Source organism: Gadus morhua, chromosome 4 (assembly GCF_902167405.1).
Source record: "Gadus morhua chromosome 4, gadMor3.0, whole genome shotgun sequence".
Lineage (NCBI taxonomy): Eukaryota > Metazoa > Chordata > Actinopteri > Gadiformes > Gadidae > Gadus > Gadus morhua.
This window is the reverse complement of record NC_044051.1, coordinates 30,744,083-30,769,600: the sequence shown is the minus strand read 5'-3', so window position 1 is coordinate 30,769,600 and position 25,518 is coordinate 30,744,083. Positions and strand designations below refer to the sequence as shown.

General features: G+C 44.7%; 2 protein-coding genes across 3 annotated transcripts in view; one reads left to right on the top strand and one right to left on the bottom strand.

Annotated features, from left to right (window-relative positions):
* Positions 1-4,475, top strand: part of LOC115542493 (kinesin heavy chain) — a 31,932-nt gene extending 27,457 nt beyond the window's left edge. The window contains exons 25-26 of the mRNA XM_030354770.1: positions 529-642; positions 2,453-4,475. Coding sequence (XP_030210630.1) covers positions 529-629 — 101 coding nt within the window. The 3' untranslated portion in view covers positions 630-642; positions 2,453-4,475. The remainder of the gene's footprint in view (positions 1-528; positions 643-2,452) is intronic.
* Positions 4,476-5,784: 1,309 nt separating this feature from the next.
* LOC115542492 (plakophilin-4) overlaps positions 5,785-25,518 on the bottom strand; it is a 44,339-nt gene continuing 24,605 nt past the window's right edge. For both annotated transcript variants that reach the window (XM_030354768.1, XM_030354769.1), the window contains exons 11-22: positions 24,095-24,308; positions 21,652-21,841; positions 18,726-18,843; positions 15,830-16,036; positions 14,446-14,607; positions 11,026-11,176; positions 10,231-10,435; positions 9,732-9,816; positions 8,922-9,039; positions 8,255-8,386; positions 7,059-7,132; positions 5,785-6,136 (exon numbers count right to left, since the gene is read on the bottom strand). In XM_030354768.1, the coding sequence (XP_030210628.1) occupies positions 5,873-6,136; positions 7,059-7,132; positions 8,255-8,386; positions 8,922-9,039; positions 9,732-9,816; positions 10,231-10,435; positions 11,026-11,176; positions 14,446-14,607; positions 15,830-16,036; positions 18,726-18,843; positions 21,652-21,841; positions 24,095-24,308 (1,920 nt within the window). In that variant the 3' untranslated portion in view covers positions 5,785-5,872. The remainder of the gene's footprint in view (positions 6,137-7,058; positions 7,133-8,254; positions 8,387-8,921; positions 9,040-9,731; positions 9,817-10,230; positions 10,436-11,025; positions 11,177-14,445; positions 14,608-15,829; positions 16,037-18,725; positions 18,844-21,651; positions 21,842-24,094; positions 24,309-25,518) is intronic.

Below are 25,518 nucleotides of genomic sequence, written 5' to 3'. Positions count from 1 at the left end.
TTTTGTTGATCTGTTAGTTGATGATGGAATCTCTAACAAACGAAGCTGTACTATTTTTATATCCTCATTATATTCCAAAGTATCTCAGCGAGATTGAACCCTTTAATTTTATTATTTTATATTAAGCCGAGCATAGCTTCTGAGTTGTCTTTACATCAAAGTCGAGGCCTCTAAGGCAATCTGGATATTACAAGAAACACTTTTTTCATGAATGTGAAAACCGTTTGAGCCTATCCGATTTCAGTCATATAAACCCAATTTAAAAGTGCCTGTGTTACTCCAGTTCGCTAACGAAGAAAAAATGTAAAAATTATTAATTCAGAAGATTGTGTTCCCAGAATTTGTATAACATTGCCTGTGTATGTATGTGTGTGTTTGCATGTGTGAGTGCGTTTACGTGTGTGTGTTTGTATTTGTGTTGGTGTGTGTGTGTGTGTGTGTGTGTGTGCTTTTACATGTGTGTGTATGCGTGTGTGTGCTTTTACATGTGTGTGTATGTGTGTGTGTGTATGTGTGTGCAATCCACAGCCAAGCCAATCCGTCCAGGCCAGCACCCTCTGTCCTCTCCCACCTTCCACGCGTTGAGGGACGGTCTCTACAACAACAACCACTACCAGACCAGCATCTAGCCCCTCCCCCCTGGTGAGGACCGCCCACCACGAGGCCTGTCTGTCACAGTCAGAGCTGCTACTGCTTTAACTGGAGAAGTTACATCTCTTCTCATTAAAGAGCATGTAACCTGTGGCACGAAGCTTAAACAAAACTATTTTCTTCACATTTTATAATTTTTTAAACAGTTACTTGCCAACAGTTGGGCAAGTAACTAACGAACAACAGTTTGGCAAGTAACTGCCAACTTGCCAACAACTTGCCAACAACCGAAAACAAAACATCTGAAAAAGTTCAGTTAGGCTAAATAAAAGTTTGCCTAAAATGTTTTCAGGCTAACTGTTCCCTTAGGGAATATGGCAATAAGACATAAAACCATCAGCTTACATGATAGCTTTTCAGTTTAGTAGGAGTGATGGTACCAGAAAATACCAACGTTATGTTGGTGTTACTATTATGTATTAATTAAAGCCGCTCTAGGTATATTCGAGAGTGGCTATAGGGCAGCGGTCAGAAACCTTTTCAACATGCAGTGCCAGTTTCACATTTTCTCGTTAATGAGGGTGCCACACACACACACACACACACGCATCCAGAGGAATGGATATACACAACGCACACACACAAACACACACACACACAGGTGGGAACGCACACACACACACACACACACACACACACACACACACACACACACACACACACACACACACACACACACACACACACACACACACACACACACACACACACACACACACACACACACAAACACACAAAGAATAACCTCTAGGGTAGGGGTCAGCAACTTTTTCAACATGCAGTGCCAGTTTGACACTTTTCTCGTTAATGAGTGTGCCTTAAGCAACAATATATAAAATATTAGGCTGAATTAAGACACAGCGACCAAAAACATTTCCAATAGACCTGGAATTGTACTATTTCCATATAGTCCACAATCATGCATCAACATTTTAAATGTTTTTTTGGTTGTTATATTTGCAAGATGGGCTTACAAATGACGTTGCATATGTTCCATCTTAAAACACCATTTTCAGAAACTCATTCAAAAACATATTTGCACTGTGAGAAATGTAAAAAACGACAATATATGAGAATGTTGGAACCATCCACATCAATATCATTAAGACATGTACAGCTTTGCAATACCATGAAGGCGATGCATACAGGCCACTTACAACAATATTTTAAACAGTTTCTTCTCTATTACTCACAACATAGGTTAAAAAGTATTAAGTGATCCCATTCCAGAACACTGCTTTCTGTAACTATTTTAAACATATTTGCACTTGGAGGAAATGCCCAAAACAGTATAAAGTGCAAAAAAAATCGGTAGTTATGATTATGCTACTGCATAGTGCTTGGATTTTTTAGAATAATAATAAAATAAATATAATAAATGTGTTTTTTTTTTGTTTGCCAATGATTATGCTGCCCTGTGCCAGTGTTGGCACGCGTGCCTAGGGTTGTCGACCCCTGCTGTAGTGAGAGAGAAAAGAGTGGAAGAGAGCAAGGTTTCAAACTAGACCAATAGAACGCCTTACCGCTCTGCTCCCTCCCTCTGTAAGCTAATGAGAAGTGCTGCATTTCAAACAACTGTGATTGACAGGCAACATGGATTCCTCTAACCAATCAGGGACGGGATGGATTGATCACAATGAGCAATGATAGCCCTTTAATGTAAACTACTGCACCTTTAACTATTGGGAAACCAATCAGAAATAAAGATCTGTATTGACCGAGAAGGCTGGAACACAGACACAACTCAACAGGAAATAGCGGCTGATTGGGTGAATATTTGTATTTGTCTTCCTTTTCACAGAAGCATGTCTGATGCACACTTCCTGTTTGGAACACGCAGCCTCAACCCTCCTACGTTTAGTCCAATAGGAGACCATCTCCCAGTGACCCCACCCACAACACATGAACCCCCCTCCTTGATTCGGAAACAATTCAGCGATGTAACCTAAAACCACTTTTTATTGGAAAACAAAGTCAAACAAAACAATATAATCACGTGCCTTATTTATGAACCCTTCAGTAACAAACTATTCATGTGTACAATCTCATTTTCGTTTTTTCCCCTAATTTTGGTAATTGTATTTATTCAAATTGTTCTTGATCATACACTGAATGTGATATGCTATTGTAATTTTTATCAAGCATAGTAATAATTGTAATTAGTTGAGTAGTACATTCACTTTATCATTTCATTGTATGTTACTTACTATTTCCATTGCGGTATTCGATAAAGGCATACATTATAAGGCAATTTACATTGAGTGTAATGAATAGCAGTATTTTATGTTGTAATAGATTAAGGCACCAGGAATTTCTCGGAGATTTAGCTGCATTTTAGAACCAACCGACCTAGTTCCATTTTGTTTTGAAGGATTTCTGTTCAAAGACCAACCATGCCTCACATCATCTCTCCTGCTCCAGGGCACTCTTGTAATCAGAGCTCCTGTATTTCAAATATCTCGCTCCAGCTCCCCCTCTAACAGCGACACACTACTCAAAGGGATACGCCGATGAATCTGTTTGTTGCCGTCGGCCTCTCTTACCCAGGTTCAGATGAGTTGTTTGATGCCAGAATCATCCTTGGGTGTACAGAAGGGGAGAATGCTGGGTGAGCATTGGCTTTCTGTTAGCATCTTCCATTGGCTTGCAGAGCTGCAGCAGCCTAGCTTGTTTATGTGAGGGGAATACACTTTGAATTACTTTCCAAAGATTTCAGAATAGTCGCATATTAATAATTAATGCCAGTAATAAACAAGATTGTGGTAAATCTACAAAGCCACAGAGTATTTTGTAGTACTGCTGGATAATTTGTGTTTGTACAAACTTCAATCTTGCTGTGTTTTCACTGGACCATATTTTGAATAAGCGACTATTCAGAACACTTTGGAAATCTTTGGAAAGTAATAGTGAAGCTTATTCACCCCATGTGACCGGGAGCTTGGCTACAGTAGCTCTGCAAGTCAATTGAAGCGGCTAACGGAACACAAATGCTAAACCACCAAACTGCCATTCTGGACACATAATGATGAATATGTAGTTAAACCAATCTACTAATTCTCGGTAAAACAGGCAAACACAAATTTACAGATATATCTGTGTATCCCTTTAATCAAGAACTGGGGCACTGACCAGCAAATCAGATGTTTCCTTGTCCCAAGGGGCGGAGCTAGAGTGAGCTTGTTTTAATAACAGAACTATTCAGTGCTAAAACATCACTTGAAACTCTGCAATCATTTGTCTGGTTATTTTTTTATTTTATCCCCATCATGAGAAAATGTCAAACTTTGTGTATGCATCATTTAATGGCAAAGAGAGACCAGCATGAAACAGCAATATGTTGCAATGTAATGCATCTTAATACAAATGTATATATGCCTTGGTTAAAGTTATTTAATGATTAGAAGGTTTGCAGTTGAATATTTGATTTTTGCATCAGAATTGATCACTTTACTCTTAACCCTGTTGCTAGAAAAACTACCCCCATGCTCCCAACATGACCACTAGCACTAGTCTCTTGTATTTGTGTGAACATCAGCCCATGGGTTATGTTTGGTCTGAAGCTGATAAGTGCAACTGGACATTAATAAATGCATATGATAGCACGGCTAGCTTGTTTCAGGCGTGCTCAGGGAAATGCCAATGCAAATGTGAAATGGATGCCATTTGAACGTATATATATATGATGATCATCGATGGAGACCACGCCAGGTCTATGGGTCCTTGCTTTCTTTTATTTTTGCAATGACATCAATAAATCAATAAATTTCAGTGTATATTCAATCTTAACGGCTAAAGCTAATAAAGATGTATTTATTTAACTTAAATAGGTGTTGTTTGCCAAGTTATTCATTTTTCAACTACATTGACGGGAAGCATATTTGTATTTGCTATATATAGTATTTTATAAAAGTTGATCGTTGTGATTTTACTCCACATAAATTCCTCAATGTTGTACTGCTGTGAACACACTTAGACACACAGACATGTTTGTGATATAGTCTTTAATCCCTATATATATAGTGTCCCTCTCACATTGCACATCATCATGATCGGTTCGACACGACAGACAGACAGGGAGTTTTGGTCAGGTCACGATTAAATTAATACAAAAAACAGGAGAAACAATAGAAAAAGTTCCTTCACACAATCACATATAAAGTCTGATACATATGTCATACAACAACGTAACAAGAAAGTTAAACCGCTGTATCTTCTGTACAAATAGTATTTTTTCCCACGTGTTCACATATTTCACATACTTTAGGATATACCGTACATTTGGCCAAAGAACAAAGTTTAACCGAAGTATTCACGGTTTTCAGAGTTTTGTAGGTCGCTCTTTTCCTTAGTTAAAATGTCAAACACTTTTTTAATCCATACAATTTTTTTCTGCTTTGAGTATTACTTTGAATAGTTTCCACTTTTAGGGATGGGTTTCATCATAATCATATCAATATTTTATCAATAGACATGTTCCTATTTCACTAAACAGACAAGAATTATTTTTCAAAGTGACTCAGAATATTTTCCAAGCGATGCGATGTGTTGCTCCCCAAATCCGAAATTGGTATGATTTGGAGTAAGTGTTAAATATATCGGAAGTAAAGGAAACCTTTCATGGTTAATTGCGTGCTAGTTGAAGTAGTGTTCAGAGGTAGTACACTCAATTCCTCCTGGATGACTCCCCGGTCACCAGGTCGTTAGCTCCTCCTTCGCTTCAACACAGTGTCAAAGAATCACAAATACTGAACAAATGTATCCCGTCCCGGTGTAGATGTTTTAACAAACCGAGCCTCCGGGGTTTCCATTCATGAATCAAACGTTGGTAAACAATAACAACCAATGGTCTGCGTGTTTATACCGCAGAGGGCGAGAACGTAACCCGAACATGATTCCGCCCCCCTGGTTAACATCGACGACGTTAAGGCTGGCTCTTTCATCGGAGGAAACCGCCGACCCACTTCCAGAATTTGCGCCGATCTTTTCTACGTTTGACCAAACGGAACGACGTCAAAACTCGGATCCCCAAAAAAAAGTCTGGGGACGTGAGTCTGGAACACAGAAGTACACCCAGATGTGCACGGCTTAACTTAACATGCATTCCCACCCCCCCCAAAACCCCCCCTCCCCGGCCCGCACACATACAAGGGGAACCCACCGTACTGAAAGAAAAAGATGGCCGCCGGGCGTCCCCCCCGGTCTCCGTTTTCCCTCTCTCTCTTCACACCCAGGAGTCAGGGGAGCCAGTGTACTTGTTGGTGCCCTGGGAGGGCCTGCGCGTGGTGGAGTAGAAGTCCACGTAGTTGGTGGCGTGGGCCTTGGGCCGCAGGGCCTGGCCCGGGTAGCCGTCGGGCGACGGGGGTGTGAGCACCGCCGGCTCGTCCTCGTACGACTCGTCCCCGTAGCCCTGCACCGGGGACGACAGGTACATCCGGTAGCTGTTGTAGTTCTTACGGTCTGGCTCGTCGTAGAAGGGCTCCGAGTGCTGTTGGAAGGGGGGGGAGAGGGGTAGAGGGAGAGGGAACAGGGGAGAGGGGAGAGGGGGAGATGGGAGAGGGGGAGAGGGAGAGGGGAGAGGAGAGGGGGAGCGTTGCAAGGTTTGCAACATTTTCAAAAGAGGATTGATATTTTGCAGGTGCTAACGGTAAAATAAAAATGGAATGTATTTATACAGCGCTTTCCTAACTAGTGGCCTGCAAAGCGCTTAACAATATTGCCTAGCATTCACGTTAGGCTGGAGTTAGGGTGAGGTGTCTTGCTCAGGGACACCCAGACACTCAGCTAGGAGGAGCCGGGGATCGAACCAGCAACCTTCCGGTCACCAGCCCTACCTCCTGAGATACATGCCGGCTGTGTGCAACATTAATACATGCATATGATAGCATGGCTAGCTTTTTTCAAACACCATTAACAGGAAAAGGAAGCAGATGCACACATCGATAGACGAGCCAGAACAGATAGGACTATGTACAATGTCGCAAGAAGTGCATTTTGTATGGAACCGTGTCTGGCGGGAAGACAGCGTTTTTAGTGTATGAAACGTGAAGAGGACGCTGGTTGTTCTGGTGGATATGGACTAGATAAGTTTGGATTCAGTCCATGGGTAACGTTTGGTTTTAAAAGTATAATGACCATAGATGGAGACCACGCCAGGTCTATGGCTCCTTACTATCTGTTTTCAATATGACATCAATAAATAACTCTATTTGAGTTCAATAAAAACGGATAAAGCTAAAGCTAATAAAGATGTATTTATTCAACTTAAACAGGCCTAGTTTCGGATTCGGATTCGGAGAGGAAGCTGGTTTCGAAGCCGTTTCTTCGGGTGGATGGGGACCCGATTATTCTGGGTTATAATACGTTTCTGAGCATGTTTCTACATGGTTCTAACAGGTAAAGGATCTCACCTGAGACCTGCGCAGGTCCTCCCCTGACTGGGAGGAATACGTCCCGATGAAATACGGATGGTTCTTCTCAGAACCTGAAGGGTAAACACAACAAAACAACATTAGGCACGCACAAATACACAACTGGGGATATGAACACATTTGGGGCTGGCCCCCCAATATTAGAATGACGGTAATATCTTTGGATAGTTATGGACATTTTACTAACACTTCAGTGCCACTTTGACACATGACCGATCTGGAGCAGTTTGGCAAAGGACCAAAGGAATGGGGGGGGGGGGGGTGGTCACAACATTAAGAACTGTTATATTTATTGAAGTACAGCTAGGTCAATGAGGTTGGGGGCAGCCCAGCCTAGTCTTAACAGCGGGTTGGTCATTGAATGAGCGTGAATGGAAGCAGTCAATCACTGGTCTTTCCCTCTGTGTTGAGCCGTGGTCCATGGTGGTGGTGTGCTGTGTTGTGATCAGGGCTAGGTCTGTTGTTGGGTTATTATCATTTTTTTTTATTAACCTTTATGCATTCAGGGAAGGCGCCATTTAGAGCAGGCTCTTTTTAAATGACGCCCTGATTACAACATACAAATAAAAACAGAAATACAAATGTTCAAAAGATTACAATAAGCAGTCGGTCCAACAACCAGAACAGCATTTCAGTACAGTAATAAATAATACAATTGGACAATTAGGGAAAGCTATTTAAAACAGGAGCAATTCTTATTTGATGCGAGTTCAATCATTACCTTGAACGTCTCAACTGAGACCAATCATTAAAGTGGGGTACTCTCTCACTAAAGGTTTCACACTGGAGCGCTGCCCTAACCCAGTCACGCTCAACTCTTGATAAATACACATCCCACATGTGTGAATATTTGATTAGTTCATTAAAAAAAACGATATAAACCAACAAAATATATGCCTTCAAAGTGTATTTCAGACAAGGAGAAATATACACTAAGACGGCAAATATTCCCTTGGTTTATGTCTTTATTTATGAACTACTGAAATATTCAATGATCCTAACGATAATCTGAACCAGGAAATGATGTACCTGAGCCAGCCGTTCACATATCCCATTATTTATGATAAATAATTGAACATGAGTTAAACACAGATTTGATGTCCCATCAGAATGCCCAGAAAGCAGCCTACAACCTGTCTTTAGCGTCAGGACGTGTTCAGAACAAGGCGGCTCACCGTTGTACGGGTATTTGTGTAAACTGTTGTCGCCGTAGTAGGAGTCCAGTTGCATAGACGACTGCATCCTCTGGTTGTTGGAGCTGTGTCTCCTGATGCCCAGCATGGCGGGAGAGGACGTGGCACTCCCCCCTAGCCCCACACAGATGCAATGATTATAGACCGAATATAGGAAGGGAAAAACCTTTATATATAGACCTGTCAGAGCAATACATCCAACTCCAGCTCCAACAAATTAATAATAGTGTTAATGTATTATCAATAATACAATAATAAATACCTCACAAATTCTATAGATACATCTCAACACCTCTACGACTATTCCATTTCTCAGAGACATGTATTTGTGGGGTACAGTTGGGCTAGGTGGGTGGGTGCAGGGTTTAGGGTGTTCAGCTGCCTCTATGTTCGATCCAAGATATTTCTACCTCGCTATAGGTGAACTTGAGCAAGACGCCTCATTTGCTAAAGCTGTATCAATATCAACTAACAAAAAGTAAGAGAATACTATTACTAACTAAATAATGTCGAGACCAGTGGTTCTCAAACGTTTTCTACTAGTGTCCTACAGACACCTACCGCTCTCTCCTCCCTGCCTCCGTTTGCTTCGTGTCACCTGACATCAACACTAAACAACAGCAGCAAATGGGCTTCCGGTGGATCTCACCTGATTGGACGACGGGGGGCATGTGCAGGGGGCTGGTGGGCAGGGCGGGCTGGGAGCGGTAGCGCTCTCGCTCCAGCGTGGACACGGGCGTGACGAAGTGGGTGTAGTTCCAGCCGTCCTGTGGAGACACAACGTTTGGCCGTCAGGTCTTATTATGCATCTTTGCCAACATCCCAACATCCCGCATACTTAGACCTACCACCCAATGCTGGCGTGAGACCGTACGTAAATTGTTAAAATAGACCCAATATTCTCCATCACTCTGTCCAACTGATTCCTCAGGGTCTGTTAAAATGTAAAAATTTAAGTTCACATCATTAAAATGCTTTTTTTCATTCTGGGTGAGAGCTGATCTCCATGGGAACGCCCCTTCAGTTAAGGTTCAAACAGACGGAGGTCAGTTGTTTCGTAGATATGCTTTAATTGTCAGGTGAGTGGGTCACCCTGTCAGCCATGAAGAGGTTAAGATATAATACAATGCAATATCAGGTGGTCCACCTGGACGGGGAGTCGTCCAATGAAAAGTCATCAAGAAGAGGGGTTTTGGTTGGGTTCACCTTTACTTGTAGTCTAGCTACAGAATGTTTAGCGTTTCATTTCTTTATTTGAGTAACTATTTGATGCGGTTTAATTTAATTTGAGTATCAGGCTCTACAAGCAAGTCGGCGTCAACTATTGCCTTTTAAAAGAATAGGAACGAACAGAACTGAATGCAAATGTACTGGAAGCGACTTCACTACAGTGCCCTCTACAGGACTATGATACTCATTCATTCACACCGTGGAGGTGACTCCTCTTGAGTCCTCTCACCTGTTTGTAGAGACTCCTCAGCTCGCGGTACTGCCACAGCGTGTTCAGCACCTGGGACGCCGCCTTCACCACCTTCATGGAGTACCTGGGGGAGGGGGAGGAGGAGACACGCCCAGCAGGGTCAACGAGAGAGGACAACTGCATACAAAAGTGAGTCTTCCTATCATCTGTCAGATCATAACCACGATGGCACAATCAAAAATGTATTGACTCTCTGAACCCCGAATCTCATGCAAACTGAAAGTTTCCCCCTGCCCCCATCCCCCACCCTATCCCCAACGCCTAGTTCTCCACCTAAAGCGGACTGCGTGCGGTGCATGAGGTGGTACCGGCCTACCCCTTCCCCCACCCCCAACACTAGCAGCGAGTGCTCCACCCGAATCAGTTGGCCAGAGTGGCCTAGCCCTTCCCTCACCCCCCAAACCCTTCCCTAAATGCTCCACCCAAAGCAGACTGGTAGGGGTGCATGAGTGGTGTGGTGCGTGTGGTGCCGGCCCACCCCTTGCCGCGGCCCTTCCCGATGTTGACCAGCTTCTGGATGCCGCCGCTGTGCGCCAGGGCGCGGGCGTTCTCCACGTTGCGGCTGGTGACCTCGTGCAGCGTGCAGCACACCGACGCCACCGTGTCGTCCGACAGCGGCGCCGCCCCGCCGGTAGAAGAGGAGCCGGGCAGCCGGCTCACCAGGTCCTGCATCGCGTACTTCCCTGCACGCACACACACACACACACACACACACACCCCAGGCATGCATGCACAGACACAGCGTGCGCAATACAAATACACACAGAGTACGCAGAAAACACACACACACACACACACCGCATGCAACACACACACACACGCACAAACACACCACACATACCATATAGTGCATACAACACACACAAACACACGCAGCACATTCAACACACATACAACCAGACACACCAACGCACGCACACACACAGCGCACACAAACAGGTTAATTGAGCAGTGGTTGTGGATCTGTCCATGGCCGTGTGCTCTGTGTGCTGTGTGCTGTATGTGTGTGTGTGTGTGTGTGTGCGCGTGTATATGTGTTCTGTGTGCTGTGTGTGTGTGTGTATGTGTGCTGTGTGCTTTGTGTGTGTATGTGTGTGTGTGTGTGTATGTGTTCTGTGTGTATTGTGTGTGTGGGTGTGTGTGTGTGTATTGTGTGTGTGTACGTGTATGTGTTCTGTGTGTGTGTGCTGTGTATGTGTGCTGCGTGCTTTGTGTGCTTTGTGTGCTTTGTGTGTGTGTGTGTGTGTGTGTGTGTGTGTGTGTGTGTGGGTACCTATGAGCTCCTTGTTCCTGCTGTCCAGGGCCATGTTCCTGAGGGCGGTGGCCACAGAGCAGACCACCCGGTCAGCGTCCATCCTCAGCAGCTCCACCAGGATGGGCAGGCCCTTCTCCTTACGCACCCCCGCTCGGATGTAGGAGGAGAACTGCACGCGCACACATAAACACACACACACACACACACACACACACACACACACACACACACACACACACAGAGAACCACAACACACACAGGTGAGAAAGAGAACACACACAGGACAGAAAGAGAACACACACACACACACACACACACACACACACACACACACACACACACACACACACACACACACACACACACACACACACACACACACACACACACAAACAAGAATACACACAGAACAGAAAGAGAACACACACAGAACAGAAAGAGAACACACACAGAACAGATAGAGAACAAACACATACACACAAACAAGAACACACATGGAACAGAACAAGAAAACACACAGAACACAACGAGAACACACTCACACAAACACAAAAAAAAGAACACGGACAGAAAAAAAAGAGAACACACACACACACACACACACACACACACACACACACACACACACACACACACACACACACACACACACACACACACACACACACACACACACACACACACACACAGAACACAAAATAGCACACGTACATACACATACAGACACAATCCATTTTTATTTCAACACTAAACTCATTTCCTTTCTTAAATAATGCATTCCGGGGAATCGCTTTAATAATCGTCTCCACAAAATCACAACTACAGAAAACTGTAACACCGCGAGGGAGGGATCTCATCATCACGTTGTCTATGAAAGTGCTGGAATTATTTGCTAGTACATTGTGTTGTTGGGGTAGCGAACAACTGCCCTGCTCAACAGCGTATCGACTGAGGTTCCCTAAATTTAAAACACACCGCACTCTTATACTATCGTATATGATGCTTTATGCTAGGTTTTCTAATAATCATGATACTGGTGGACCATGTAAAATAGCACAAAGAAACACAGTCACTGTCAATTGACAACAAACCACCTACAGCCCAGTTATCATTCAACCATTTGCTCCTATTTTACTGAAGGGCTTATCGCTGCCCACTGGGATTACTGGGATAACTGCCTGCACTGAACTGGTTGATCAAATCAATGGAGACCATGTTGAGATCTGCCAGAGCCTCAATTTTGTCGTGTTTCTAATGTTCGTCTTAAACGATCTCTGTGCAAGTTTCACTCCAACCCCCCCTAGTGAGTTGTAGATAATCACACTTCTTTTCACAGTTTTGCGATACGGTAATAGCTGCATTGATTGTGAGTAAAGGGGGGGATAATAATAAGGATGTTTTTCAGAACCCTGCTGCGTTCTGCTCTCGCTTTACAAACATCCCCTCTGCACTGTACCTTTGACCATCCGTTACATTACTCATCTGATACTCTTCACACAATCCCAACCCCCCCCCCCCCCCCCCCCCCCTGTGTGTGGGTGACCTGCATTGCATGCAATTCTTATGTTTGTCACAGTTTGTTTGCGCTGCTCTCATACGATATGATCGCTGTTATCGCGATCGCAAAGCACTTTGTCACTCTGTTTGTTGAAAAGTGTTGTCGACATTGAAAACGGTTGGTATTGCTGGCATTGCGAGTGAAACAATATCAAAGCCGGTTCCCACTATTGTATCACATGTCCCATTGGAACAGAAGTTTTTAATCTCTCCCACCTCTCCTGTTACAGTTCACCCCAGAGTTTATCCCAGGTACCATCTAAACTATGGGCCATGCATAAAAATCATGCAGGATTTGTAACCTCTTCACCATCTCTTAAAGTTACATTAAAGTCAGATGCTACTTTGACTTGTACTCGACAATATCGTTTGTCCCCCGAAGCATTAGATAGAATTCAGCCGGTAATAACTTCTGCTCTCAAAAAGATTTGAGAGCAGTCCACAATTGCGTTGTTCCTATCACACCCATAGTACCAGACACACATACAATACTGTCATCAATCCCTTCAGATTCCACACATTACACAGTAATTGATCTGTGCTAAACTTTTTTCTCCATTCCAATACCATCTGACAGCCCTACCCATGGTTTTTATCCTAGTGATATGATCATGTTAAAGTCACTTAACCCAAATGTTCTCCTCCCCAGATGGCAAGGACCAATCCAGGTGTTACTGACCACGAGGACTGCAGTCAAACTCCAAGGAAAACCAGAATGGATCCATGCAAGCCGATGCCGCCCAGCACCTCCAGAAGAGGAAAGCACCAACGCCTCGAATGGACCACCTCTACCGTGATCTGCATAATACTCCTGATGAGCCCAGCAGACCAATGCAACGCAACCACCAGCAACAACGACCGACTCCCGACCATAGCGGAACCCAGCTAACCACATCATCACACAACCAGTTTGGAAGCCTACTTGCTGCAGCTCAAACCCACTTCAACACCACCAAGATGGGCCCCTTACTCCAATGAAGAGTTACCAAATTGAAAATGAGTGACCTAACATGCTAGGCATAAATTTTACTAATGTACATATTGATCATTTACTTTTACTAATTTCTTTGAATTTGCAAATTTTACAAATGTACATATTGATTACTTTATTAATGATTGATTTTTACTAATTTCTTTGAATTTTGTTCCTATTATTCTGTGTTTTAACTTGTTTCACCATCATTTGTAATCCTGTGACATAATATACCACCTGTAATAAGTGTTGATCTTATGATCAAAAAGGGAGGAACTGTCGTGGAAATATCAATCATAACTATAAATATACAATCACATACAAATTATATTAATCTTGTTTATATAATTATTACATTAGAAGAAACTGTATACATTCTCCCTGTAACTTAAAACAAATCCCTTCCTTTCTTAAACTGAGAGAGGTTAAGTTAATTCGTATTTCAAGTTCCCACTGGAGCCAGTAAGTCTGGTTTTGTGACCAGGCCAATCGACTGACTTCTTTGTTGTGTAAACTATTTACAGCCACCATGTCTTGCAAACCTGCAGACATGTCCAATAACCACCCATTGTATTGCAAATTGACTTGGCCTTAGGTCACTCCCACTCCCTACCCACAATGGAAACGTTCCCTATAAGAATGTTGTTGTTTCATCGAATGTGTTCTTGGTAAACTTTGCTGCCAGTACTTTTCCCATGATCATGCCTTAAGATTAAATCAAATATTTCGCTGTCCGACGTGTCCGTGAGAGAACTTTCTCTTCATCAAGTGTTTAAATTTTTTTGAGGATTATGATGAAGAGGCGGATGATCATGATGAGGAGGAGGAGGGGGATGACCATGATCATGATCATAATGAGGAGGAAATGAGGTGGATGGTGATGATGAAGAGGACGACGAGGTCCTTACCTTCCAGTTCCCTGCGGACAGGTTCTGCAGGGAGCCGGCGGCGCCCTCCAGGGTGGCGGGGTTGGAGCTCTCGGCCAGCAGGTTGAGGTAGGGCCGGACCACCGTGGGGTGCCACAGGAGCTCTGCCCCCCGCAGGGTCTGGGACACGCCCACACCGTCCCACTGGGGAAGGGGGGGGGCACAATGCATAGACACACACACACGCCGAGGAATGGACGCGCACACACGCAGGGGAATCGAAAGACACGCACATGCGTATGCACACACGCACACGCACACACACATCCAGAGGAATGTATATACACGAAGCCACACACACACAGGGGGGGAATGGACACACGCACACACACACACAAGACACACACAAACACACACAGGTGGGAACGGACACACACACACACACACACACACACCCACACACAAACACACAAAGATTAACCTCTAGGGCAGGGGTCAGCAACTTTTTTAACATGCAGTGCCAATTTGACATTTTCTCGTTAATGAGTGTGCCTTAAGCAACAATATATAAAAAATTAGGCTGAATTAAGACACAGCGACCAAAAACATTTTCCGTAGACCTGGAATTGCACTATTTCCATATAGTCCACAATCATGCATCAACATTTTAATTTTTTTTTTGGTTGTTATATTTGCAACATGGGCATACAAATTATAATTACATATGTACCATCTTAAAACACCATTTTCAGAAACTCATTCAAAAACATATTTGCACTGTGAGAAATGAGACGAGAATATATGAGAATGTTGGAACCATCCACATCAATATCTTTAAGACACGTACAGCTTTGCAAAACCATGTGAAGGCGATGCATACAGACCACTTGCAACGATATTTTAAATATTTTCTTCTCTATTACTCACAACATAAGTTTAAAAACTATTAATTGATCCCATTTCAAAACAATGCTTTCTGTAACTAATTTAAACCTATTTGAACTAGGGGGAAATGCCCAAAAGAGAATAAAGTACAAAAAAAAAGTCGGTGGTAATTATTATGCTGCCGCTGCCGCATTGTGCTGTGAATTTTTATAATATCTATATTTTTTTTTAAGCGTGCCAATTATTATGCTGCCCCGTGCCAGTGGTGGCAAGCGTGCCTAGGGTTGCCGACCCCAGCTCTAGGGAATTGCAGGGTTAGACAACGTAATGAGAAAACAAAACAATGGCTGCCCTTTTGCAGTGTAGAAATCCCCATTTCATCAATACACATACATCAGTATCAAGACGACATGTTTATAACGTGCGTCAGAGAGTATTCTAACAGCATAACAACGCACTGCAATGCATCGCTGCAGACAATACCCTGCAGTTCTGGCGGGCCGACACCAGAGGGGGATGTTGCGCACCGGCGCTCCCCTACCTTGTCGTCGGTCCAGCCGCTCCTTCTCTTGCTGCCGCTGCCGCTGCGCCTCCTCTTGCCCAGGCAGAGGTAATCCAACTCCCGGGCCGGGGAGGAGAACCCCAGCAGGGCGTCCAGCTCCGGGTTGCCTAGGAGACGGGACGAGGGCATCTCCACCTCGAGCCGGTACGAGAGGTTGCGCAGCGTGCACACGCTGTTCTCTACGATCTATGCAGACGCACACACACACGCAGAGGAATGGATACACATGAACGTGCACGCACAAATAACGGGACAGGCACACACGCACATCAAAACACACGCACAAAGGTGTGCCAAAACACACAAACAAAAACACAGGAATGGACACACAGGCACGCACAAATAATGTGAACACGTACACACGCGCGCCCGCGCGCATGCCCACAGACGTGTGCCCCCTCCCACACACACATACACACACACACACAAAGACACACACACACGCACACCAGACAGGTGGACGGTGTACGGAGGATGCCTGGCAGACACTAATTGGTCCGTCCTCGTCCATCCTGCTGATCTCTTCACGGTGGATGAAGGTAAGTAAACAGCTGCTGAGCGCGGCGGCCTCTGACGAAGCGATACCTGACAGGTTCCCTGCTAGCCGTTACAGATGCAGCGCCTGGCTGCATCTACACAGTGTACTGCACCTACTGTGTTTTCCTGTATGCATACTGCCCCTGGATCACAGGTGCAACTGCCACTACCTAGACTGGGTAGCCCCGCCCATTCTCCCAGCGATTTGAGTTCGCCCTGGAGAATGGTCTGGAGAAGAGCAATACATTTCTTTCTGCTTCCGATACATTTTTGCGGGAGCCAATCACCAAGCTGGCTTTTCCCCCTGGCAAATCTGATATCATTGGTGTCCCCTGCTGCACCCACCACTCCACCATTGTTAATTATCGTTGTTTTCAACAGAGAAATCTGTGGAGATACACTGACAGAACAGTGTTCTGCTTTAGCAGTGTGAGAAAAACATGAAACACGTTAGCTCACGGATGGCTATTAGCCAAAATATAGCAAGCACAGTGTTTCCCCCAGTAAATGTCTTAGTCAAGGTGGTCAAGGAGCGGGGGGGGGGTCTCCCTGGTTAAATTCAATTAAAAAAGCTTGATGTCACGACCATTGTTGTGAACACCGATGCATTATTGATCTTTATTTTTACACCTGATGGAAGTATGTTTTCTTTCCCTACGAGAGTTTTCTACTTTGTTAATGCATAATAATTAAAAAAAAAATATATATATATATTTTTTTTTGATAATTTTTTTTATTTATTTTATATACATTGGTAGTCAAGGCGGGGCCCTATTGTTGATAAGGCGGCCGCCTTAACAACACAGTGCTGGGGGAAACACTGAAGCATATATAGTCCAAGGTACACAGAGTGACTTAATATTAGAAAGTAGCATACATATATGATGGTGTAGAAAAGAAGCAACAGCAAAATGAAACACAGGCTGTAGGATGGCTGCAGATCGCAGACTCAAAACAGTTTCTGCGCCAACACGCACGCCAAAGAAAACGTGTTAAGTTGTTTTTGTGTTCTTCTGTTATAATGTTATGTCATTGTATGAGGCTATTTCAGCTGAATTCCAGCCCTAGTGGAATCACTGGTCGCACTAAACCCTTTCCGATGGCTTTGTGGACGCGCACGTGCACATCATCGCTGTGCACGCATGCTTCAACACTGTTTTGCGTGTACATCAGCACACTCGACCTCACGCAGCTCGGCCCCACTGAAGGAAGAGAATCTGTGAATCATTGTAATTGTTTCTACGAAGGCGGTTTACATTTAGCCTAATACATATTTATTTTTATGACGTTTCACTGATGATCTTGTATCTAAGTGCTGCAGGCATGTGGATGGAAGATTGTGGATGGATGATTGTGGATCTCCACATGATGTCGCCTGCTTTAAAGGGACAACGGCTAAGATTCAGACGTTCCTCCTCATTACTGCTCCCTTTGGCCAGTCACTGAACCGGAGGGTTGGGGGTTGGGGGTTGAGCCCAGGGGCCGCTGCTGATCTCCTGGGGGCCCTTAGCCACGAAACCCAAGTGATCCTCCTCCCAGATGAGTGAGGAATAGATATTTGCCACTGCAGCTCCAGATGTCATAGTTTATGCTATTTATGTTCTTCCCCCCTTAGGAAAACGATCCCTCAAGGTTATGAAGACGATAAGGAATTCTGGATGTACTCCTGCTGTATGGGCATCAACTGTGAGGGGAGGGTAAGATACAGTGTCGTGCTTCTCTGCTCACATTGATTCAAAGACAGGAAATTATGGGAAAGACGAGGAGGAGAAGGAGAGGAAGGGAGAGGAGAGAATGGAGAAGAAGACCGAAGAGTTGAAAACCAAGAATGAGAGGAGAGCGAAAAGGAGAGGTGAGGAGAGGATGGAAGAGAAGAGAAAACTAGGAGAGAGGAAAGGAGAGGAGAGAAGAGGAAAGAACAGGAGAGGGGAGGAGGGAGGTTGAGACTAGGAGATAGGATAGGAGAGGAGAGGTGAGGAGAGGATGGAAAAGAAGATAAGACAAGGTGAGAGGAGGGGAGAGAACCGGAGAGTAGGTGAGTGGAGGAGAGAGATGAGGAGAGAAGAGGAGATAACAGGAGAGATGAGGAAAGAAGTGAAGACTAGTAGAGAGGAGAGGAGAGAACATGTGAGGAGAGAACAGGAGACGGAGGGGAGAGAACAGGAGAGGAGAGAACAGGAGAGGTGAGGATGGAGGTTGAGGGGAGAGAACTGGAGAGAAAAGGAGGGAGATGGAGGGGAGAGAAGACTAGAAGAGAGGAGGGGAGAGAACAGGAGAGGGGAGGAGGGTGGTGGAGGGGAGATATGACTAGGGTAGGTGGAGGGGAGAGAGTGGTTACCTTGCTGTCGTAGTCTGCAGTGTTGACGCAGGACTTGAGGACGTAGAGCAGGGAGTCCACCAGTCCCTCGCAGCACCTCAGCTGGCTCCGGGCCTCCTCCCCTGCAGAGCTCAGGTTCCTGAGACGCACACAGACACCCACATGATACACACACAAACACACATGATACACACACAAACCCACATACATGATACATACACAAATAAACATATTACACACACACACACACACACACACACATAATACATACACAAACAAACACACACAACACACACATAGTACATACACAAACACACACATAATAAATAAATACAAAAAAACCAACACACACATGATAAATACCCAAACACACACATAATGCATACATAAACACACACATGATACACACACAAACACACGTAATACATACACAAACAAACACATAATGCATACACAAACAAACAAGCATATTACACAGACAAACACACATAATACATACACAAACAAACACACATGATACACACACAAACACACATAATGCATACACAAACACATTCACATGACACATACACAAACACACACTCATGATAAATAGACAAAGCACACAATACATACACAAACGAACACACATGATAAATACACAAACACACACACATAATACATTCACAAACAAAGCAACACAGAACGCGGTCAAACAAGGCTTAATATTGATCAAGTGTTTTCAGGGACTACATTTGTCATCTTTGGTCACACACATACGCACCCCCGCACATACGCTTATTGTGGACTCAATTAAATCCCAGACGCTGGACACACATGCTTACAAACCCAGGGATATATGGATTAGGGGTTTCTCAGGCACACACACATTTTATCCACACACACGCATTTTATCCACACACACGCATTTTATCCACACACACACACACACACACACACGCATTTTATCCACACACACACACACACACACACACACACACACACACACACACACACACACACACACACACACACACACACACACACACACACACACACACACACACACACACACACACACACACACACACACACACACACAGCAATGTATACATTGGCCCACAGGGCGGCCTGAAACCTGCCCGGTTACAGTTAAGGCTGGTCTCTGAGCCAATACCAGTCTTCAGCACAAAACTGCTCAGGCAGTCAAGGAAAGAATGCACAATTTCACTAGAGCTGGCAGCATGATGCTACAGACGAGCAGAATGGATAATGAGTCTGCACTCATTATCATATCAGATACTCATATGTACAAATATAGATGAATGTACTTATATGTGTATACCCATATATAAAAACACACACACACACACAAATACACCCACACACAGACAAACATATATATATATATATATATATATATATATATACACACACTCATCAATAATTGTATGTATTTGTTCGTTTGTAGGCTCTATTGGTGGAAACTACCTAGCAAGGGCATTTTGGATGCACTTTTGTTGTGTTGGATGTAACAAAGATACAGCTATGGAAGCTGCTTTCACTCGTTTGAAATAAGATGTATGTCAGTACATCTCACCAACAATTTCATATTTCAGGACGCATGTAAACCACGAGAGTGGATGAGTTCAACCAAAATCATTGTTGATTTACATCTCGACGCTCACCATGTCAACACTTAACCTGGGGTCTCGGCAAACAGATAAAGCCTTTAACACCGAAACATAATATTAAATGCTCTAAATGTCTATTTCTTTAAAGAAAGTACATAAATTGATAGCTTAGCTATCCATGGATAGCTTATAACACTAGCTAATAGCTTGTCTAATCATTCTGATGCAAACACAACTGTAGATTTGGAGACACACGCTACACCACTAAATGGAAGTGTACTGTTGGTACTTTTGATATTTATACATTTTTTATATTAGTTTTAGATTTACTTATATTTGTATACAAGTTTAACTTATATTTTATATTTATGATAATATTATATTCATGACGTTAAATTGACCATCTAAAAACCTCATTGTCCAGAGAGCAGACAGGAGAAAGGAGGGGAGAGATGAGGAGAGGAGAGGAGAGGAGAGGAGAGGAGAGGAGAGGAGAGGAGAGGAGAGGAGAGGAGAGGAGAGGAGAGGAGGTAACAGGAGAGATGAGGAGAGAGGACTAGGAGAGAGGAGTGGAGAGATGAGGAGAGGAGAGGAGAGAACAGGAGAGGCGGGGAGGGATGTTGGCAATATACTCCTTCACCGTCGCCAGTAGACGAATACCTCTTCCTGTCTTCTATCAGGTGGCTCCGGCTTGAAGTCATGAACTTGAAAACCGGGTCAGAAAAACTTAGAAAGCAGCATGGGGGCTTAGTGAAAGCACCTTGTCACCTTTAACCGTCTGACAAAAGATCTTGTGAATCAACAGACGTGAACGGGAGAGAGGTGAGGAGGGAAGTGAAGACTAGGAGAGAGGAGGGGAGAGTTGAGGTGAGTGGAGAGAGAACAGTGGAGGTGAGGAGAGAATGGAGGAGGAGAGACAACTAGGAGAGAGGAGTGGAGAGATGAGGAGAGACGACTAGGAGAGAGGAGTGGAAGGTTGAGGAGAGACGACTAGGAGAGAGGATTGGAGAGATGAGGAGAGACGACTAGGAGAGAGGAGTGGACAGATGAGGAGAGACGACTAGGAAAGAGGAGTGGAGAGATGAGGAGAGACTACTAGGAGAGAGGAGTGGAGAGATGAGTGTATTTTTCTCTATATTATTATTTAATAAAATATGTCACACTTCTGCCTGCTCATTTGTATTTTTTTAAATATCGTGCTTTTGCCTGTTCATTTGTATTTTTCTGAATAAATACTACACTTGATTGCGAAAAGATCTCGCGAAGGAGATCTTGCGAGATCGTGTTTGCGCATGGACCCCCGGTGTGCCTAGCGGTTTGGGGGGGGGGCTCACCTGAGGCAGCCGGTGGAGTTGCGGAGCAGCAGGGAGGCGTGGAGCTTGTGGGAGGAGTGGTCACGCTGCGGAACGGCGCCGCTGCTCCAGCCGGAGTGGGGGATGACCACGGTGTTGGTGAGCATGCTCAGTGCGTCACGCACGATGGTCATCTTGACTGCGTCGCACGACGACAGGTTCCACAGCACGCCTGTGGGAGGGGGAGGGGCAAGGGGAGTGGGGGGGAGGGAGAGAGAGAGAGAGAGAGAGAGAGAGAGAGAGAGAGAGAGAGAGAGAGAGAGAAGGAGAGAGCGAGAGAAAGAGAGAGAGAGGGAGAGAGACAGAGAGAGAGAGAGAGAGACAGAGAGACAGAGAGAGAGAGAGAGAGAGAGAAGGAGAGAGCGAGAGAAAGAGAGACAGAGAGAGACAGAGAGAGAGAGAGAGACAGAGAGACAGAGAGAGAGAGAGAGAGAGAGAGAGAAGGAGAGAGCGAGAGAAAGAGAGAGAGAGGGAGAGAGAGAGAGACAGAGAGAGAGAGACAGAGAGCGAGAGAAAAAGAGAGAGAAAGAGAGATAAAGGAAGAGAGAGAAAAAGAAAGTAAGAGAAAAATAGTGAAAAAGTAAGAAAGGAGATAGAGAGAGAGCAGGATGGAGCGAGAGATGGAAAGAAAGAAAGGAGAGATAGATAGATGGAGAAAAAGATAGATGGAGAGAGAGAGAGTGAGAGAGAGAGAGATGGGAGAGAGAGAGAGATGGAGAGAGAGAACAGAAAGTAAGTCACACGCATACAAAAGGGGGGGGGGAAATAAGGGATTATAAGAATGAGAGATACAAACATATCCCTACACTTTTGAACTCTTTGAACCGATTTATTCTCGTCCTATTAAGGCCGACTGGGCCGTGTGCCCAACACACATTTCCCTGGAGAGCACAATGGTGGATGACGTCCCAGTTAACTAGGGTCCTGAGTTGGGAAGGGTTAAAAAATCGATTTAACCGATTATGGATCGATTTCATCTAAATTTTGAAATATCGATTCATAGGGCAGATTTTTTTTATTTTTTACCATTAATATTTTTTTTTCACTTTAATAAAAAATGCCTTAATGCAATTCACAGTGATTGAATGTTTTAGTTCAAGTACACTTTCACTTGCAATTACAAAATTGCACTTTTGAGACATTTTCATTATTTAAGATCAGATTGAATCTAATTGAATCGTGATAAATCGATTCAGAACCTTATGAATCGAAATCGAATCGATTTAGGAAATCGGCCACGATACCCAGCCCTAGTCATGAGACAAGCATACACGCTAAACAAGACTACACCCAAACTACATCAACCTATCTGTCCAACTCAAGGTGACCAGAAAGGATCTGGCTCAGGACTGAGGTGAGTTTCGCTCTAACCACCGAACTTTTTGAGGAACGCCACAGAAGGAATGCTTGTGAACGCCACGCAGCCCCATTGTTTACATGGCTACTAGAGTCACGGAGAAAGGAAGAAGAGTCCCTGGGGGGGGGTGTAAAACAGGGTGTAAATCAAACGCGAATCATGGCGACTGTCGGCCGTGTGCTACATGGTGGGGAAGTATTTCCAGACACAGTATTTCCCCCCCCCCACAGCATGAGCATCTGTGTTGAGGGATGATGGGTGCGTCGGTGCGTTTCGCATGCCACCTCTCTCACACACCTCCCCCGCTATAAAGCCCCGCCATGTGGAGACATACGGACACACGATGGACCGGTGGAGAGACAGACAGACAGACACAGGACGCACACATGGACAGATACAGAGACAGACAGACAGACACACCAGGGGGGGACGCTTGGGCCGGTAAAGAGACAGACAGACAGACACGGGACGCACACATGGACAGATACAGAGACAGGGTTTCCCACAGCACTTTACAGCCTTCTTTGGCTGTTCTTGTTTCAGATGTTATTTTGAGTGCCAGACAGCAGCCCCCCAACCCCCCCCCCCCCCCCCCCCCCCCATCAGTCTGACGGCAAACCCCACACCCGTAGCTAACACATTTTCTGTGGGAAACCCTGAGAGACAGACAGACATACAGACAGACACACCAGGGATGCAAGAGTCGACAGAAACAGAGACCGACAGAAAGACAGACAGACAGACGCAGATGGACAGACGCACGGACACGCCAGAACGGAGCCGTTTACTTGAGCACCTCTGGAAGGCTTCCCTCACACACACACACACACACACACACACACACACACACACACACACACACACACACAAACCAACAGGTCATAATAAGCCAACAAGACAGAGACACACACACACACAGCTGGTCGTCGGGTCATAAGCCAACCGTACGGCTACAAATCATATTAACCACCAAGACACACACACACACAAAACACAGCACACAGATCAGCCGACCAATCAGGGCCGCCCGGTGTGACAGCAAGTGTGAGGGCGGGGGATGGGGCCTACCAGTGACCAGCTCGCGGACGTCGTTGTCGGTGGTCTTGCGGAGGAGCCGCAGCAGGGCGGGCACGCCGCCGCAGTTGCGCAGGGTGACCTTGTTGTCGTCGGTGGCCTTGCCGTACACCAGGTTCCTGAGGGCCCCGCAGGCGCTCTTCTGCACCTCGCACACCTTGTGGTCCAGCAGGTCCAGGAGCAGCTGGATCCCGCCCAGGTGACGCACCTGATTTAGATTAGATTAGATAAACACTGACAGAACCACCTGGTCGACCATCACAGCAGAGAACTGGTCCCAGAACAGTATAAATACTGAGAGGTTCAACTGGTGAACAAAACATCAAAACATACGGCTAGCTTGAATGTGTGTTCAGAAAAACTCATCTTGTGAACATATTAGTATACTAACTACATGCACTCAGCTTTCTAGAATATTTGTACAAAAAGGCTTGCCTAGAAAACATTGTAGCCTACTGGCTACAACAGACAGCATTGCAGAACACGAGGACAGAAATCTCACCTGGCGAACGTACAAACGTACTTTCTAAACACACTGCTTACTAGAATATGTGTACAGAAAGTAGTCGTTCAAGTTGACTCGAGGCATCGACTCAGCCAGACATTCAGTGTTTACCTCAGTGGAAGCTAATAATAATTATAATAATAATTCATTATTTTTATATAGCGCTTTTCAATGACCCAAAGATGCTTAGTCTTTGACCAGCTAATGGATTCACCTATAGTCTATTTGCATCAACCATACTCTGCCCGTGCACCAAACCGCCGTGGGTGGGCTAAAACGTACCAGAGTTCAACCACGTGTGACGCACAGCGATCCTTAGACACGCACGTGTGAGGGCCGACCACCTCTCTTGGACACCCACAATGCTAATTCCATGAGTATCACAGTGCTATTTACAGACAGGTAGACAGACATTATATGAATCTCAAGCTGCCTCTTTTTAACTTTGATTGATTCATTTCGGGTGGTATTTTTATATATTTTATATTTTATCGTTGCAGATCACGATGATGCATTCGGTTCGACGTTCCACAGTACCCCTTGTCTGATTTGAAATCTCAGCGGCTCATCGAGAGCAATTTATTTCTGATTAGTGTCATTTCCACATTTGACAATTTTCCGAACATACTTCCCCGAGTTCCAACGTTCAATTATACGAACAAACGAATAATAACAAGCAAGCGTTGATAACTCTCCCACCTGCGCATAACGTGACGTGTGTCAGACGCAACAACCCACACAGTCAGTTATTTTTTATATAGATTGTAACATTTGAGAAACATTCGTTTGAGGGACATGTCAACACATGAAGGCCTATTATAATGATATCACATAATGAATGATAAAGACTCCAGCAGTTGAGATATCCATGCATGGGGATGTGTGCACGACACAACAACACACACACTTATTG